Source organism: Sesamum indicum, linkage group LG5 (genome assembly GCF_000512975.1).
Source record: "Sesamum indicum cultivar Zhongzhi No. 13 linkage group LG5, S_indicum_v1.0, whole genome shotgun sequence".
Taxonomy (NCBI): domain Eukaryota; kingdom Viridiplantae; phylum Streptophyta; class Magnoliopsida; order Lamiales; family Pedaliaceae; genus Sesamum; species Sesamum indicum.
In genome coordinates, this window is record NC_026149.1 from 6,568,152 (window position 1) to 6,588,226 (window position 20,075).

General features: G+C 33.8%; 2 protein-coding genes across 3 annotated transcripts; one reads left to right on the top strand and one right to left on the bottom strand.

Moving 5' to 3' along the window:
* On the top strand, nucleotides 836-6,560 carry LOC105162181 (aluminum-activated malate transporter 12). Its single transcript, XM_011080148.2, has 6 exons — nucleotides 836-1,146; nucleotides 2,347-2,487; nucleotides 2,609-2,881; nucleotides 4,457-4,587; nucleotides 4,675-4,818; nucleotides 4,959-6,560. Exons 1-6 carry the CDS (start codon nucleotides 840-842, stop codon nucleotides 5,586-5,588), a joined length of 1,626 nt encoding a protein of 541 aa, XP_011078450.2. The 5' UTR covers nucleotides 836-839; the 3' UTR covers nucleotides 5,589-6,560.
* On the bottom strand, nucleotides 5,532-14,897 carry LOC105162151 (putative chloride channel-like protein CLC-g). Of its 2 annotated transcripts, XR_847822.2 has the most exons (8): nucleotides 14,533-14,897; nucleotides 13,471-13,671; nucleotides 12,930-13,107; nucleotides 9,015-9,277; nucleotides 8,413-8,682; nucleotides 7,171-8,299; nucleotides 6,497-6,809; nucleotides 5,532-5,665 (listed from the first exon to the last, which is right to left on the bottom strand). XR_847822.2 is itself a non-coding variant. In XM_011080117.2 (7 exons), exons 1-7 carry the CDS (start codon nucleotides 14,877-14,879, stop codon nucleotides 6,693-6,695), a joined length of 2,505 nt encoding a protein of 834 aa, XP_011078419.1. In that variant the 5' UTR covers nucleotides 14,880-14,897; the 3' UTR covers nucleotides 6,300-6,692. The 2 variants fall into 2 exon arrangements, 1 of the variants encoding a protein (XP_011078419.1); XM_011080117.2 differs by lacking the exon at nucleotides 5,532-5,665 and having other exon boundaries at nucleotides 6,300-6,809.

Genomic DNA, 20,075 nt, shown 5'->3' on the forward strand with positions numbered 1-20,075 from the left:
ATAGTTACAATAATCGTTCCAAACAGTGTTATAAATTTCATATTTTTTGCATTGCATTAATAAATCTTTCTTTTTTTGGTAGTGCAAATTAGATCCATAACATGATTGGTTGCAAAATATCAGTTGTGGTTGGCGAAATATTGGCACAAGCGGCACAGCCCAACTTTATTACTCAAACGGAGAGCATGTGAATATCATCAACTAAATATTAAAGGTGAAGGAAAAGCATATATGCATGTGAATTGTGAAACGCAGAAACATCACTTTTACCCTCTTACTTCCTCCACTTTACCAAGAAATGTCAAACCCCACACGTTCATCATCGGAAATAGTATTTTTTTAGAATATTTTTACTTTTAATTTTATTGATTACGAAATTTTTTTTTTTGATCCCATAATTTTATAAAGGTATCAACTTTGGTTCCACGATACATTTTCACTAGATGTTTACGGAAGAATGCTACGTGGTCGTTAAGTGTATGAAATCAAAAGTTCTACTTTATTAAAGTTATGACCAAAAGTGATAATTTTGTAACATATGGAATTAAAAGTGTAAAGGCTCTAACTGGCATTTGCTAAACACGTGGCATTTTCCGTTAATATTTTAACAAAAATATGTCATGAGATCAAAAGTGCTACCTTTTAGAAATTACAGAATCACAAGTGATAATCACGTAACCAATTGACCAAAAGTAGAAAAGTCCTAAATTGCGGGACAAAAAATGTTGTTTGCCCCCTTCATGACCAAACCTCTCGATAACTCTTCGTGTATATACACACACATATATATATATATATATATATATATAGAGAGAGAGAGAGAGAGAGTGAATGAACAAATGTACTCTGGTATTGCAATGGGGTTTGGTGGGGAAAACCCTTATGAATGGAGAGGCAAGATCGACGCCATGAAGAAACGAAGCAATGTTTTCATTGAAGAAACGAGGAGATTGGGAGGATGGGGATGGAGGAGGATATGTCGGGTGGGACAAGATGATCCGCGAAGGCTTATCCACTCACTCAAAGTAGGGTTGTCGTTGACGCTTGTTTCCTTGTTGTATTTGATGGAGCCGTTGTTCCAAGGCATCGGACAGAGCGCAATCTGGGCTGTCATGACTGTTGTTGTTGTGCTCGAGTTCACTGCTGGTCAGTACCTACCTAGTTTCAATCATTCATTCATAAGCACCACTTGCCACCATAGAATGTTTGATCGTCTCAATGTGTATCATATCACGTCAGCATAATATGACCAAACCCTTAAATATATTTTTGGTTTTGTAATTTTGATATTTTGCTTGTTTTATTCTTTTTTTATAGAGTTGTGAAATAGCCTTGTAATTTTTTTGGATTTGTAATTTTGGTCCTTTCAATGTCGAATTTTACAAAAATTGTTGGGATAAATCATGTGCCATCGCGATTTTGGCATTTTTATCCTTTATCTTTGTAAGGGTTGTAAAAGAATCCTATAACTTTTTTATCTTTCACAATTTTGGTTCTTCTAATGGCCGATTTTGCAGAAATCGTGAAATAAATCATGTGTGTCTCACGTGGTTCATTTACATTGGGGTTTTTGTTCTTTTTCATTCACTTTTGCCGACGTGGATGAAAAATTAAAAGAAAATAAAAAAAATTGTGACACATGATTTATTCCAGCAACTTTTACAAAATGCGGCACCGAAAAAATCAAATTTGCAAAATGTTACAAAATTGTAGGACGTTTTTGCACCAAAGTGACAAAATTGCAAGAACAAAAATAGATATATGAGCCTAGCTATGACAAAAAACAAAAACCCTCCTTTAAAGATAATAATAGGTGAAAAAAACTGTATGAAAAAGAGAACACGACCGGCCGAAGCAACACTTTGACGTTAAAGGTAGCTAGTGAGCTTCTTTCTAAAAAGGGAAAAGCACAATGTTAGTCATATAAAATGGCTAACATTTTTTGTTGTCATGAATCGATTTTCGCTATTTAATTCTTTAATTTTAAGATTTTAATAATTTTAGTTATTTTTCGATCAAATTAATCAAAAAATTGCATGTAATTTGCACATAATTCAATTAAATTGGAGATTCTAGCGGAAAAAAAAAGGACTAAAACTGCCAAAAATTTAAAGCTACATAACTAAATTGAAATAATCAATTTGTGCAGAACCAAAAGTATTATCAGAGGACTAAAATTGTATTTTCCCTTCTAAAAATTGAGGGGACATTGTCATTTTATTTGTTCATGAAAATTTTGTGCTAGTTACTATTTTCATAGGTGTAAAATGCAATCCTCAAAAAACAACTAGGGTTTGATACATTGACACCAATCTTATGTTTGATTTGATCTTCAATGATGTGTAGGGGCAACATTATGCAAAGGTTTAAACAGAGGGATTGGCACGTTGTTAGCTGGATCACTTGCTTTTCTGATAGAGTACATAGCTCAAGAGTCCGGTCGAGTTTTTCGCGCTATATTTATTGGAACTGCGATTTTTGCCATTGGTATGTTATAAATTGACCATAAGTGTTGTCCCTATATATGTATCACTAGCGCTTTTATGTATGTTAATTTATTTGCCTCTGATCAGAACGTCGATGTGCTTTCTTGTTTGTTGAACTACAGGGATGGCAGCTACGTACATTAGGTTTTTCCCTTACATAAAGAAGAATTACGACTATGGAGTGGTGATATTCCTCTTGACGTTCAACTTGATCACCGTCTCTAGCTTTCGAGTTCATAGCGTGCACAAGATAGCGCACGATCGCTTGTACACGATCGCCATAGGCTGTGGGATTTGCCTTCTCATGAGCCTATTGATTTTCCCCAACTGGTCGGGCCAAGATCTCCATAACTCTACTGTGTCTAAGCTTGAGGGTTTGGCTATCTCCATAGAAGGTAATCGTACAAGCTCATGATTCATACCATACTTATATGGCCAAATTGCATTTCCTGCCCCGTACGTTAAAGGGGTGGCAATTTAAGAACTCTAGCTATAGAAATGATATATTATAAGCCATAGTTCAATAATGTTTAAAAATTATAGGACCCCAATCACTGAAGTTTTATAATTCACAAAATATTGCTGATGTAGACGAAATTAGGGTTTTTTGAATTTAATTTTTTGCTGGTGAATCATCCAATCAACCTCCTAGCTAGCCACGTACGTAAACCATAAAGTGCATTTTATGTCATACGTGTATGTTAGAGGCTATCCATTTAGAGACTGCAGTTACAAAATACTATCAATTAATTACTCATAATTCATTAATTTTGTGCGATCTCATAACTCTTTTTTTTTTCTTCCATATCATCAGCTCATATACATTGTTTTCACTTGATAAATGACTTGTAGGTATAATATCAATTTGACTGATTTGTAATAGTATAAGCTAACAACACGGTATAAAAGGAAAAATTATTGTTTAATTCTTTAAGTTTGTCTACTATTAATTTTAGTTTTTTAAGCTTATTCATTTTAGTTTTAGTTCAGTAACTTTCATAAATATGTAATTTTATTCTTCTGACCCAATTTTCGAATAATTTTACCCCTGCGCAGCTTTTTAAAGAGCAAATTTAGTTCATCTCCATTCATTTTGCATCTTGTAACTAATGCTCACATAGAAGGTACGAATTTATAGAGAGTTTAGTTTTATTTCAAAAGCATGCTAGCTAGCCCTTTTAAGAGTATTAGGATGGATTATTAGACTTTATTATCAAAAGGGCAAACGAGTTTTAATTAGGCTAAAGGACCAAATTTACAAAAAATTAATAGATAAAGGACTAAATCTAATATTACCAAAGTTAAAGAACTAAAAGGAATTCAAATCAAAGTTATAGGACCAAAATTTTATTTTTTCCCAGTATAAAGATACAGGAAATAAGTTTCAATATAGATTAATATAGTAATCTGAGAACTATGTTTGGAACAAAGTTATACAAAATTATGTAAAGTTCTTCACATTTGGCTTCACAAAAAGGGGACCAAAATATTGTTCACAAACTGGGCAACAAGTTCACAAAAACAGACATATGCTTGAACTGTCATTATAAGAAAATGACTAACACCCACGAAAGAAAATCAGGATCGAGCTAATTAATAAGAAAAATTCTTGAAAATCCTACAAGAAATTTACTTGCTAATGAATTTAGCAACAAATTGTTTAAGTATTTCGTTGCTAAATTCATTAGCAAGTAAATTTCTTGTATTAGAAGATATAGATTAACGTGTTTAGTAAGAATTTTTCATACTAATTAGCTCAACACTAATTTTAGCATCAAAATTTTTTTGTGGCTATTGATCTATTTTCTTGTATTATGTGCAAAAACATACGTTAGCATACTGATAGCTTGTAACTCGTGCAATCGTGTGTTCTTGTGTGTGGCACAAAAACATTTATATTCTTGATCAATTCTGATAGTTTGATTTGGCATCAAATGCTGGCAATTAATATTTGTGAAGCAACATTGCAGGTTGCGTGAATGAATACTTCAACAGAAGTGGAGAAGCAGCAAAAGAAGGGGAAGATAGAGCAATGTCAGAGGATCCAATCTACAAGGGTTATAAGGCCGTGCTCGATTCTAAATCCAGTGATGAGACTTTGGTATGCGTGATTGTGTGTGTGTGTGTGTGTCCTATTTATCTTATAATGATTAATTGAAATTTTGATGGGGGGTGGGGGGGTGAGCAGGCACTGCATGCAAGCTGGGAGCCATGCCATTCAAGGCATTGTTACAAGTTCCCATGGAAGCAGTATGTCAAGTTGGGAGACGTTCTTCGCCATTTTGGTTACACCCTCGTTGCTCTTCATGGATGTCTTCACACTCAAATTCAGGTCCCACTTCTTCTTCTTGTTTACTATATATGTATATATATGTGTGTGTGTGTTAAATTTGGTTTCTGAAGACACTCGTTCTGATCATTACACTAATCATAATCATTCTTCTCCACGCATGATTTGATTGAAACCTCAAGACTCCAACGTCAGTTCGAGCTCTTTTCAAAGATCCATGCATTCGGGTGGCCGGAGAGGTATCAAAAGCACTGAAAGAACTAGCCAACAGCATTAGGGAGCACCGCCAGTGCTCACCCATGATCCTCTCCGACCACCTCCACGAAGCCCTACAAGACCTGGACGCCACCCTGAGATCCCAGCCTCGCCTCTTCCTTGGCCGCAACACCAACGCCACCACCAACGACCTCGCCCTGGCTGCTGCAGCCAGCAGCCAAAAACCCTCAAAGTACTCCGGAGTCTCTTTGTCAAGTGTTAAGACTGATTCATCGGCATTGCTGGAGTGGAAGAAGTCGAAGAGGGTGGAGGCCGCGGAGAGGAAGGTGTTGAGGCCAACCCTAAGCAAGATTTCCATAACAAGCCTGGAGTTCTCGGAGGCACTTCCATTTGCCGCCTTTGCGTCGTTGCTGGTGGAGGCAGTGGCGAGGCTTGACCTGGTGATCGAGGAAGTGGAGGAGCTGGGGAGGGTGGCAAACTTCAGAGAGTTCAGTGAAGGAGATGATCAGATGAGTGTAGTTCGCCAGAAACCTGAGAATGGGAGTGGTCCAGTGCCGATGGAGAATCACTTGCCTTGCCATGTTGCAGATTGTTGATTATGGGGAGCAATGTGTGTGTGTGTGTGATTTCTCGTTTTGGGGGTATCCCTTGTATACTAGGCTGGATGGTATATCTGTAAACAAATTTGGGTATTTAATTTGTATGAATTACTATATGAAATTCTTGGTGAGTGCCAAAATTTAAAAAAAAAAAAAAAAAAAAATTAGTGGTGAACGTTAGAAGCGGATCCTCATTATTTTGATGTGTGTGTGTGTGGAGAGAGAGATAGAGACCACAGTTGAAGCCACAATTTAGGTACACAAACAGCAAATGAAGCACTTGGGGATCAAATTTAGTGATTCAGCCTCTGAACTTTTTTCCTATTCAGTAACCAAAATGTGCAGCTACATATGTTGGCTGAAATTTCGACCAACCGCGAGGTTTTACATACTATGTTTAGACCTTGGGTTTTGGTGAGGAAGAAGGTAACGGAGAAGTATCAAAAACTAAGTCATGAGAACACATCATTTAATAAAGTATTTTCCCTTGGGGTGCATCTGCATCGAGTCTTGTGGATTTAAAATTTATAGATGAATTCCGTCTAACTTGTTTAGCTCATAAAATAAATCAATACATTTTAAATCCGCTCAGTTACCTAGTCATTTTAAATTCTCTTGAAATGCTTTATAAACACCAAATGAATTTGAAATTCTTGTACAAATTCCTTATAAATCCAAATAAGAGATATGAAGTACGTGGCTTTGAAATCAGAGGAACTTAAATTCCATTTATCTCAAATTCTTAGCCAAATCCAAATCCAACATTCCAAACACAATGGTTTCCTCGCTAAAATCCAAGAAGGAAACACTACTGTAAAGGGATCGCCTAACATACGATGAGATATAGGCAGATGGCTTGACTACGAAATCATAAAAGTTGAACCAGGACAGAGTTTTCATCTTACCGATCAGCTCATGTTTCCAAACCTACGAGACGAATGCCATTGTTGGAGATCTCTTGCAGCTTGCCTGATACCAGGAAAAAGAATAAAGTGGTGGTGCATCATCTGGTGACTGTACAACTGAGGTTATGAACAAAATCTTCATGCACGTGGTCCAGCAATTTGATAGAATTCTGTCAATAAGTTGTCAGCTCAAAAATTAAGAGAATTGCAGTCTCCACCTTCTCCACCTGTTGCGTGACAACCGAGGATGCAGATTTTGGACGTGTTCTAGCATGAAATCATGCCTCGTTAATATACCCACAACTGGAAGCCTCTGCAAGAAGCAAGCACGTTATTTTAGAAAGGTGAATATAACCAACATTCGCTCAATAATGCATTGCATTGTCAACACAATTGGATATATACATATATATATCACAAATAGTTATGGAGGAATTTCATTGATGCATAATTCTGTCATCCATGATGAGTCGTTAGAAAACAAAGAGAGTCAAAACAGCTGACAATGATATTCTTGGGTTTACACTCAAAAGAAATATTCAGTATTTATAATGAGCATTTATTAAAAACATCACGTCTTTCAGTCATCAGAAAAGGAGAAAATAGAAGGTTGTTCAATAAGAGTAAACAAAAGCTGACCAAGTTGATAATTTTGGTATCAGAAAACATCTTACCCCCGAAACCTTGGGAATTACCAGGAGATGCCTTAAACCGACTTCCCGGAAGAGTATTAGGGCTTTCGCTAATGACATGGTCTCTACCACAGTGTAGGGCGATGTGTTAGTAAAAGGATGCAAATCTACAAACATTTCCATCTCTTCCTCGGACAGTTCTATATCGTCAATTTGATCGCAATGGCCCAAATCCTTTGTTGTGAAATCATCAGCTGAAAACTGTAAGAAGGCATCTAGGCCTACTGGAGTGGGTGTTTTGAAGAACAATTTCTTTCTTAACAATGTAACAAGATGGCTTCGGAGAATTAAACCATATAACAGGGGAGACAAAGACAGGGGGGGCTCGTCTACCACAGGAAACCCATTATGCCCTGTGGTTCTGAGAACATGCACTATATTACCAACCTTCTCGATGCCATGGAAAATCTGAAGTGGGCCTGTAACCACATCACCAACTGTCAATTGCCTCATATATGGCTCAGCATGAGGTTTCAAGTAGGGAAGGCCCTTCAAAGTCATTATGATGTCATAAATATTTGCATCAAATACATCACCCACAGTCTTGGAAATGAGAAGAACAAGCATTATAAGTGGCAGCAGCAATAGATTGTCAGTCAGTTCGAGAATAATCACACACAAGGAAACTGTCATCCTCATGGATCCCCCAAGAAGAGATGCAGAACCAAGAACTGCAAAGAGGCCATGATTTAGATTCAAATTAGAACCGACACACATCCCAACGAAACGTCCATAGGCTGCGCCTGTCACAATAACTGGCACAAAGAGACCAGTAGGAGCCACAATCCCGTAACTGAAAGTGCTAAGAAAAAAGCAGGTAGTAAAAAATATAAGCATTGATGAATGATGAAACTCAGTGTCAGTGCCTTTGCTAAAGAGGTTTTTGATTGCATCATCATTTGTGTTGAAAAAGAGGCTGGCAAGATCATTATAGTAACCAGGGGGACACTGAAATTTCTTGTAATTTCCAGACCGACCAATTGTTGGACAAGGCTCTGATGCATCAGACGGACACAGTCGACAAGAAGCAATCCAAGGGAGTCCAAATAGAAGACAAGAAGTGGAAATAGAAATGAAGCAAGCCAATATAATCCTGTAAGCAATTCCTTTCCTGTCACAGACAATAAAGAAACCATTGAACTTGTATCTGGGAATAATTCGAAGGGTTGAAAAGGAAATCTGATGTAACTGACAAGTATGGCAAGAAATAATTGAAACACTTACGTATTAATCATATTGTAAATTTGGAGAACCTTATTTAGTAGAAGGTTGTAGATACTTCCTAAAAGGCCCCCTATAACTGCAAGAAGAAGAACAGCAGGCACATCCCTGAGGTGGTAGGATATATTTGCAGAGGTGACATCATACATTATCAGACCACCTTTGCCAAATAGTCCACATTCACCTCTCAAACAGACATCGATAAGACCCCGAAGGACTATAGCAACAACAGCAGTTGTGAAGAAAGCTCTCCACAGCAAAGCACTTCTCCACCTACAGGAGAAAGTCAAGACTAACCTCTACAACATTATAAAAAGCATAACCACATCATTACCTTAACCAAAGTATCTACTTTGTTCCCTGTAATCAGGCAATTGTATTTTTATTGCTACTATCATCACTGATTAAGCATCTATTTTGTTCATCATTTGTGCCTCAAATAGAGCAGCTAAAACAGAGGGAAAACACCAAATAGGACACAGTTTAACATGGTTCCAGTCAGTGTCATTTGACAAATGATCAGTTCCAAAGAAAACTTATCTGGCTTGGGGCCTTAAGAATAGGAGTACAGCAAAGTTAAACTATCACGGGTAAGGTAATAGTACCAAGACGCCATTTCTTCAAGAGCAAACAGAACCCCACCAACTGGAGCACGAAACGCAGCAGCTATCCCTGCAGCAGATCCGCATGTCACAAGATCCCTCCTGTCCCTATCATTTTTGAGAACCTGCAACCACTTGCATGTCAACCCAAACTTCTTTGACCCACCCTGACCCATTATTGCAGCTACGCAGGCACCAGTATGGACCATGGGCCCTGCCTTTCCAACATTAAGAGATGAGGACACAGCTAAAATGCTTCCAACTATCTGCATCATATATCACCTTCAGGTAAGACTTCAACACTTTCAAAAGAAAAAAGAGAAAGGTATAGATACAGACTTTTAAGAAGGAAAAAGACAAAAGAACAGAGAAGACTTAAAATTCTTGGTTTCAACTTCAGATATATAATTTTGCAGCTTTGCTACACTTCTCCTGAGCTTTTAAGACTTTCCCAAAGGCAATTTAGTAAGATGCCTCCTATTGGTGGAAGAAACATTGCAGTTTGATGGACCAAAGACACTCAGATCCTATATGCCCATCCTGTTCCAATTACCATGATCCCCTATCCTTCAGAAGTGCACTTCGCACGACTTACTCTCTAGGCTGAGAGAGAATCCAACAATATAAGTAGATAATGAAGGTTATGTAATAACAAGAAAAGACCTTCTTTCCTGCTTGTTTCTTGCATTCCAGTTGTGCTGCATGGAAATGTTTCTCTCCCTTTACAGATAATGGTTTTACAAAAAGTATAGAGGATTTACAGCCGTAGCACATTCATTCACCGCTTGTTACTTAATGCCTGATTGAAATCTATATTTTCTAAGTGCTGTGAGAGAAATGAAAAGCAAATACACAGTCATATTGATTTCACCAATAACAGCTATAGCATCAGTTTTCCAAATTATTGAAATGCATTCCTCAGCTGCTGTTTTCATAATGTTCCATGTCCAGAGGCTGAATTTCAATTGATGGCGGTTAAGGCTTGCCACTGAAAGTGGTAATATTAGTATCCAAATGGAAGAGTCAGAGAATAGAAGCCACGGTAGTATGGAGTAGTGGCACAAGAGAAGGAATAAATGTGTTGAACTTTATGACAAGGGAAGTGATGGCTAAGCAAGGTCCATTTATTGAAAACATGAATCATTCAGCCCCTTTTAAAGCACAAGCACATATATGTTGATTTGATAAAAATACCTTTTAACCTGCATTTGAGAAAATGATATCCAGACCATTTTATAGAGGAGATTAAAAAGCCAAAAAATACTTTCACTGCCAATTATTTATTAAGAAAAAAAAGAGAGATAACGTGGGGAACTCTCTTTAAAATTAAAGAAATAAATTCACAGAACCGCGCTTCTCTGGGGAAAAAAGAAAGGCAAGGGTTGGTCAAATTGACCAGCTGCTGCATTAAAGGCAGCAACCTCAATTCCCACCCTGACCCTAGTTCTTTTTCCTCCCTTTCACTTCTTCCTTCTTTCTCCCAAAATTTCTTTCATTTGACACGAACTTTGTCCTTTTTATTTTCTCTTCTTTTATTAAGATTGGTAACTTTTTGTATATAATTCTATTTAGTTAAAAATATGTTAAGAAGTATTTAATTGAATAAATGGTGCTTTTATTGTTTGTTGCAGTCCGACACTTCTGTACAACATTTTGCATGAAATAAATTTATTCATAAAGGAAATTATTCTCTTTTGCGAATGAATTTGGTGGAAATTTTTCGTAATTATTGAATGAATTGTTTATATTTTGTATACAATTTACGGTTGTTCATATTTTTTTTGGAATGTATATGATTTATTGTAATTTGTAAATATTTTTTTATATATATGTTAAGTGAAAGATTGTTTCAGATGAGTTCAAATTATTTTGTTGAAATGCATGTGATTTATTGCTATGTTTGTGGGTAATTTGTTGTTGTTAAATATAAAAACAAAAAGAATTGCCTTAAGATTTTCATTTTTTCTCTTTAAGTTTACAAAAATTGTTTTATTATTTTTGAATTTATATTTCCTTTCTTAAAACATTTCATTTTTTATTTTTTAATTTCAGAATATATTTTTCTAAGATCCATTATATAAGTATATATAATATTATATTGTTCAACATTTTTGTTTATGTAAATATAATTAATTTTATAGTTTCAAAAGAATTGTTCATATATATGACATAAAAGCTATGTTATATTTTCAAACAATCATTATATAAAAAATAATTACATTTACAGAGACAATTGTATCCAAAACTAAACTTACTTAAATAAAAGAAAATATTAAAAAAATAACATCTTATATATTTTATAAACAGAAGTTTTAGAAACCAACATACCGAAATTCAAAAATAAATTAAATTTTAAAAAATAAATATAAGTTCGAAAATAATGAAAAAATATTTTTTTGAATTTAAAGAGAAATTAATGGAAACTCCTAACTTTAACCAAATTTTTTTGTTTTTAAATTTAACAGCAATAAACCACAAACACTTAGACAAAATACCTGAATTCATTCAACATATATAAAGAAAAGTATTTACAAATTACAAAAAGTCACATATACTTCAACAACATATAAACAATTCATTCATCAATTATTAAAGAAAAAAAAAGCTCCGACAAATTCATACTCAAGAAAATAATTACCTCTATGAAAAATTTATTTCACATAAAAATGTTGGAAAAGTGAAACTCCTAACTGCAACAAACAACAATATTCAAGTATATATTTCTTAACATATTTCTCAAATTAAAGGACTTATATACAAATTAATTTTTATCACAAATCAAAGCATCATTTGAACGGTCGATTGCACTCAAGAAGGACATTAAGCGAAGATGAAAAAAGTTTAATTTTTATCACAAATAAAAGGATCATTTGAAGGGTGGAGTGCTCTATGGGAGGAAAATAAGTAAAGATGAAGGGGGAAATTTTATGTAAAGCAATGCCATGCAAAATGAAAGAAAGATAGAAATTCTGAAGAAAAAAAAGAATTCAGGAAAAAGGAAGAAGAGGGGGGGGGGGGGGGGTTGGGGGGAGGGACGAATCGAAACGACAAAGGGCTGAATCTCAGCGGATCGTGGCAGCAAGGCCACTCTGCCGCTTACAATACCCAAAAAAAAAAAAAAGGGGGGGGGGGGGGAGTTGTATTGTCTCTTCACAGGGCAGAGACCAGAATTCACTCACTTGAGAACTACTAAAAAAGAACAAGAAATGAATGAGAGTTTTGGCTATTTTTAGTTAATTTAGCAAACGTGGGATTTTTTCTGGTTCTTGAACTCGACATGGACACATTTTTTAGAATTGGAAAGGTTGATCTCCTCTCCCTAGCTAGTGAAAATGACTGAAGGGGTTCCAGCAATGTTGGGTGTTTTGCTATCCTTTTCGGCAAACTGACTGAAGAGGGTTATCAGATATTTTAAGGATGAACCTCAAGAGACTAAGAGCAGGCATGCTGCTCCAACCAACTGGCATGCATGAATTGGGGCACATTTTGAAGGTCTAGGACATGAAATAGAAAAGTATAACTTTTTCCAGCTTGAGTGCAGCAAGCAAAAGAATATACTAAATGTTACACCATACCTCCCCTCGATAAAGGCATTCCTTTAGAGCACTTTTTCGAGGAGACCACGACATTCAGGTGTATCATTTGCAAACAATAATGAGTAATATTCATTTCATATTGATGGCACAATTATATAGGTCTAATCAAGGTTCAGAAATGCAGTCAACACCAGGGCATCAAATTTATGCATACTCAGTCATACAGATAAATAGTTAATTTGGCAAGCTTCCAGTAACATAAATCTATGTGAGTAGACAAAAGGATCTACATGCATACATACGTACCTTATATAATATATATATATATACCTATACATATATATATGTTGAGAGAACACAATTCAACAAAATTCTGAAATACCTTGACAACCAGAGTTCGAAACGAAAATATTGCAGGTGCATCTACACCATTCAGGTAAGCCTTAACCTCTGGTATACCTGAACCAGCAGCCTCTGGTGCTATCAAAGCAGTGACCAAACTTGATAAAAATGTCAAGCCAAGATTTGAAGAAGCAAACACAATGAAAGCAACAACAAACCTGTCCACAGATTTTAAACCTGATAAATATACAGGAGTATACACATATACCCTCCCAACAAAATTGGGCAAGGAGACAAGGGAGTAGGGAAGAAAATGTAGCAATCCCCAGGTTGGGGCATCAATCTAGATCTGAGCAAAATAACAGAATCAAAGATCTCAACCAAATATGAAATAGACCTTTTCCTTTCAGTTTGGTCTACAGACCTCCAAAAATGGAGTAATTAGTAATGCTGAAAGATATGCATATGAAAAGGCATGATGAAGAAATCAATAACCATAGACCAAGAAGGTTTAACTGAAGCTCGACAAGATAAACATATTTCGGAAGCATGTGAACTTAAAAAACAAGAGATTTTCTTACTTTCTAGCCAACATCATATTGGAGGTTATAACAAACTTTACACCAGCTATATTTTCAATGGCAAGGTTGTTGAGGAACCCAAGGAGACTCACAATAACTCCAATAAGAAAACAAAGTGTCCACTTGATGAATATATACTGAAATATATCAACTGTTCCCATAGTCCTCCAGTCTTGCTTGAAAAAATCATTCTCAATAATCCTGCAAATAAAAACTTCACTTCAGTTAGATGGCAAAAGCTGTCTGATGACCAAAAGCCAAAGGACAAGCAATAGGAACAAGAGGTAGATGATTCTCAAATCAATTTCCCTGTTAAGGTAGGATCAATGTAAAATTGAACACGATTTATGTCCACTGGATTAATGGATAACTCAGACAAAAGGCTAAGACATGATAGTATAAAGCTTGCTTTGGCATTAGAAGAAAGGAGGCTTTCACTTTACCATCTCATTGCAAAATTTAAATGTCTGAGAAAAGTTGAAAATTGAGGGGAAACGAATGAAAGAGAAGTGAATTGCAATCAATTTCCTGCAATTTTAGAATTGAGATGAAAACCTCCAAGACCAAAGAACTCAAAAGCTTTAGCGTGTTCAACGCAAACAGAAATGAGTAATTTTCAAAAAGAATAACTTTTTTCAATTCGCGCAATTAACTATCATAATGTCCTCTAATCTGTTTATAGCTATTAAACCTTGAAATAACTGAGAACCCGTCTCCCATAGTCCTTTGCACTTCAATTCAAGCGCAGAATGTATTCCACAAATCGTTGATAACTTCCCATTTACCACGAACTAAACACTCTACTAAGCTACTCAGGAAACATCAATTACCCATTTCACATGCGCGTTCCCGCAAATTTCACTCACACAAATTATTTAACAATTCACGTACTTCCAATCTAAAAAATTTGGACAATAACTCACAACCACAACATTTCTCCTACTCCAACACATGCACACACATCAAAACAAACAACACGCACGTTATAATCGCAGCAAAAATGAAATCACACCGGCGATGCTTGCGCGAAGTTTACAAAAAAAAACCGCAAAAATCGCATACTCGTAGTCAAGGCTCTCGATGGGGCAGAGATCGGAGCCAACAATGGCGACCTGCGACGTCGTATTGGACCGCGACCGCTGATCCTGCAGCAGCAGCAGCGGTTCCCGCAGCACTTCCGAAAACTCCTCGTCCGCCACCGACTCCATGCCGTTGGGAAGTGCCGGCAGCATCATATGCCCGTACAGAAGAAGAGAGAAGCAACCGTTTCCTCCGAGAAAAGGACAATCAGAGAACTGCAACAATAAATACGGTGCAGTGAAGGATAAGCAGTTGGCGAGCACATCAAGATTGGCCGCAAATAAAACGTGTGGAAGTGCAGACAGAGATTCCCCACACACTCTCTTCATAATTCTTTGGCAGGTCAAGTTGTGTTTTATTATTTACATTTTTGGATAATTACACCTCCCTCTTCCAAAATTTAATATAATTATTTTTTATAATTCAAAAAATTATATCTAATACTTCTGAAATTACTTCCATCTAACAAATAACTCTCTATATTAACCAAAATTATCATCATACATTATCAAGTTTTAATGTACGTGGGGAGGTATAACGTCATTGTTATATAAGTAGTTTAGTTCGAAAATATTTTTTTGACTTATAATAAGTCAATTGAGGTCAAATATCAATTTTCATACAGTTTTTTATTAATATCAACAAATTTAATGAAATTTGACCAATTGATGAACTTTTTTGTTAGATGAAAACAAAACTCAAGAGTGTTAAATGTAATTTTTCAAACCACAGAGTGTTTATATATAATTGCACCAAATCTCAAAAAGAGAAATTATAATTAGCTCTTACATCTTTTCCAATTATATCCAACCACTTTTGATTGAAAAATACTAACAGTCATCACCCCATTTTTGCACACATATAATAAATATTTTTTTATAATTTAAAATTATAAATAAAAATAAAATAACACGTAACATTCTAAGAATACTATAAACACAATCGAAAATTTGCTCAATATGCAATAAGTCAATCGTGGATAAATATAATTTTTTATTCAACTTTTTTAATATTATCACATGTCATAAATTTTAACTAATAGAAAAGACTTATTTATTGCATAAAAATAAATTTAAAAAATATTAAATATAATTTTTAAAATCATAAAGGGTCGATATATAATTATAGCAAATTTTATGGGAGAAAATGTAATTATACTTAAACTTTAATATCTAAGTAAGAGTTGATGAAAAGTGAAAGGAGCAGATAAGTTTAGTCTGAAAACAGAGGAATCTTCTCGTAAAAGAACAAGTGAGGAAACTTCGCGAGAGCAGTGGGTTGGAATCTATTTGGGATACACAATCTTAGAATATTCCAGAACTGGGATTATTAGAATTTAGAATCATGTTGCCACTAATTTAATATCATTTTGTTTTAATAATAATAATAATTGGGATTATTACACTCTTATTCTCTGAGATTTTGTGTAATTGTATGTAAACTTTTCGTAGTTTGAAAAATTATATCTAACAACCATAAAGTTTGCTTTCACCTAATAAATAAGTCCCACATCAGTTAAAATTCATTGAATTTATCGATATTAACTAAAAAAAAAAAAAACTGAATGAAAATTAATATTTACTCTCAATTGACTTATTACTGACTTACACACATGCATTAATGCGTGAAGACGTATGAAGATAATTTGGTCAAAAGAAAATTATTTGACCTACTACAAGTCAGTTATAAGTCAATCGAGATTAAATATAAAATAAATGGGATTAAATGTGAAAAAATATAGCAAATGGGACTAAATTAAAAATAAACTTAAATTCTTATCCCATTTAGGCCATTTTTCTAAAATAATTTTTTTTAAATTAATTATCTCATAATCAATTATAAATAATTTGAAGTGGGTTTACAAGTTCACGTGACTTTACTATAAATAAGATTAAAATTTATATTGTCGTCCGATCGAGTTTGGTCATTAGTGTCATATTGCATTAGAAAAATATAATTTTTTATTATAAATAATTAACGTGGTTAATTATTGTACTAGATAGTATTGATTTACTTTGTGGGGAATAATCAATTTTTTTGTAACGTTGGTACCCGAGTAATTGTAAATACTCAATCAATTTTCGAGTTTCACCGTTAATATCACTTGGTACCCAATTGACGTTTTTTTTTTTTTTTTGTATTTTCTTTTTTATGTAATGGCCATTTTACCTTCAAATAAAAAATTAAAAATAAAGAATACCAAAACTAATAAAATCTAATCGATATATTTGTCTTTATTTGAACCATCCGACTTTAATTTTTTATATATGAGTATTATATTTGATAATAATATTTCATTAATTTATGAGCATAAGTTATTTAATAAAATTTTTTTCTATAAATACCGATAAATAAAGATATATAGTAGAAAGTATCAAATAATAAAAATATAATAATCTTAATAACCAAATACGAAAATGAATGTCAATTGGTTCAAATAAAAGAAAATATATAGAAAAAATTTTTATGCAAATTTATTTTCATATATTTATTGGTTTTTATTTTAATATTTAAGGGTAAAGTGGCCTCCATATAAAAAAACAACTGCAAAATAAATTAAAATTATGATTCAGTACCGAATGATATTAATCCCAAAATTCGGGTATTAATTGAGTCATTTGTAATTACTCAATACCAAAGTAATAATAACAAAAAAATTGAGTCATTTGACAAATTCAGTCTTTTAAAGACAATTTGGTCCCCATCACATGTAATAGATTCATTTTTGTCCTGTAACTATGAGTCGTTAGAACCGAAATTATCAATATAAAATTATAAGAATTTACATTAATAATTTTAAATTTAAATCTCAGGTTCTTAAAATTTTTTCTTTTACTAGTAACATTAATTAAATTACAACAACTAATTTCAATAAATTGAGCAATAACATCTGTTCAACCAATACAACTAACAACGATAAATAAATTACAATAACTCATATAAAGCGAGACAAAAACCAACATGTCCAACAAGATTCAAACCCATGTCTCGAACATATTCATGAGACCGCTAAACTAAGACATCATTAGTATTTTCTTAATATTTTTACTGAGTACTATTTTTGGCAGAAATTTGTAATTAATTTTTAGGGAAAAGTATTATTTTAGTCCGTTAAGTATGCCTAATTTTAATTTTAGTCCGATAGCTATGTCCATTTTTGTTTAGGTCCAGTAACTTACGAAATTGCTTACTTTTAGTCCTCTGGCAGATTTTCGGACAATTTTACCCCTATGAGTGCATATGTACTAAAACTGCCTTTCAAAAATTGCATAGGGGTAAAATTGTCCGAAAATCTGTCAGAGGACTAAAAGTAAGCAATTTCGTAAGTTACTGGACCTAAATAAAATTGGGACATAATTATCGGACTAAAATTAAAATTAGGCATACTTAGCGGACTAAAATAATATTTTTCCTTAATTTTTAATAGGAATATACGATTTAATATATGTATATATTACTACTTTGAAGAACTATTAAATACCATATAAGTAATAATAAAATATAATTTAGTCCATTTAGGAATCTCAACTTTCACATGTGGACAAGTCTTTGTTCCAATAAGGTTATGAATATCCATGAAAGGCAACTATACCTGCCCAATTTATTATATATATATAGGACACTCTGAAAAAATGGGTGAACATCTTTTGTTTGTATTAGGTGTATGGTACGTCCAATAATGATTATTATTATTATTATGTTGTTGTTGTTGTTGTTTAATTATTGTAGGGTTCATCATAGATATTTTGAGTTTAGTTCTACCAATGGATGATACGTACAAAGGAGCAACCAAATTAACTCCTACTTGTAAAATGCTTATTTTTTATGAATTAGTGAGAGGGTGGGCTTAGATTTTTGAATTGGATTAAAAGATTTAAATTTAAGTTTGTTTAACACGAGTTTGATTTATATGAGTCTAGTCCACTTTAGATTAAGCCCATGACCTTGTTTGACATTGACAATGAGAAGTTGGCTGATTTTGGGCGTGATATGGACGAAACTTTGTAGCTTTTTTAAGGGAATTTTCACTCACACGGAGTGCGTGAGGGTTGAGGTGGTTATCAGAATAAGATTAAGTGGTTACCAGAGACTAGGTCTTTCTATATACTTGTATTTATGATTCCTAATATTAATAGTCAAATTCGTCTCTCTCTCTCTCTCTCTCTCTCAATCTTATTCTTGTTGGTTCTTTTGTTATAAAGAAGGAACGAGAAAGAAAGTCGAAATTGTTAAGTCATGACGTGTTTTTTATTTTCTCCTTTCCTTTCTTTATCTTGCTAGCACGAAAAAAGGAAGATCTCCGGTTATTGGAGTGGACTATTTAGAGGATTTCAAAGATTGAAACCTCGTGGAGGAAGATTCAATTGAAAGGGACTTAACGCGAGAAGCCGATTGAAGAAAACGATAACATGCTCTCAGTTTTCTTGATTATGTTCTAGGCGTAATATTATGTTATCGGACACTGAATGCCCTGGCCGGTCCGCTTCCTTTAGTTGCTATGTTGTTGGGCTGCAGTTGGGCCGGGCCAGGCCATCCCTACTGGGTTGTAGTACAAAAAAAGAGAAGATTAACGACACAACCATTCAAGTGACAAATTTAATATGGGATAATTACATCGTCCTCTCCTAAAGTTTGGTATAATTACACGTACACTTCTTGTGGTTTGAAAAATTACATCTAGTAATCTTGATGTTTGTTTTCATCTAATAAATAAGTCACTTCGTTAGTCAAATTTCACTGAATTTGTTGATACAAATAAAAAAAAACTAAATGAAAATCGATATGTACCCTCTATTAACTTATTATTGCTTTATTAAAGGTCAAACAAATATTTTCTGGTCAAACTACACTCATAAGGGTGAAGATGTATAAGGATAGTTTAGTCAGAAAAAGGTTTATTGACATTCAATAAATCAGTAATAAGTCAAGTTAGGGATAATATGGATTTTCATCCATTTTTTTTTAATTTTGCTAATATCAACAAATTCTGTAAATTTTCGCTAACAAAGAGACTTATTTTGTTAGACATAAGGAAATCTCAAAGATACTAGATGTGACTTTTCAAATCACGGGAACTCTACTGTAATTACGTCAAATATCAAGAAAAAATGATGTAATTATCCTTTTTAACGTTGTTACTAATTTTATATATTTAGTGACAAAAAAGATTATGGTCACGAAGTTTATAGTGTTGTTAGTCATAATTATATCGTGAATATTATCATTAGTAAAACTTAATGACAAAAAGTTGCCCGTAAAATTGTCGCTAAAAGCAATGAGTGACTTTTTATAGTGACAAACTAGTAAAAATAATTATTAGTCAAATATATCATAATATTATATATAATTTTTGTCACTAATATATATATTAGGAGAAAAACTAAAATTATTATTACTTACTATATATTTTAGTAATAAATTTTAAAATTATGAGTTGATATCTTATCACTAATATTATATAGAGATAATTATGCCCCCACACTAAAGTTTGGTTTAATTATACCTAAATCTCCTGTGGCTTGAAA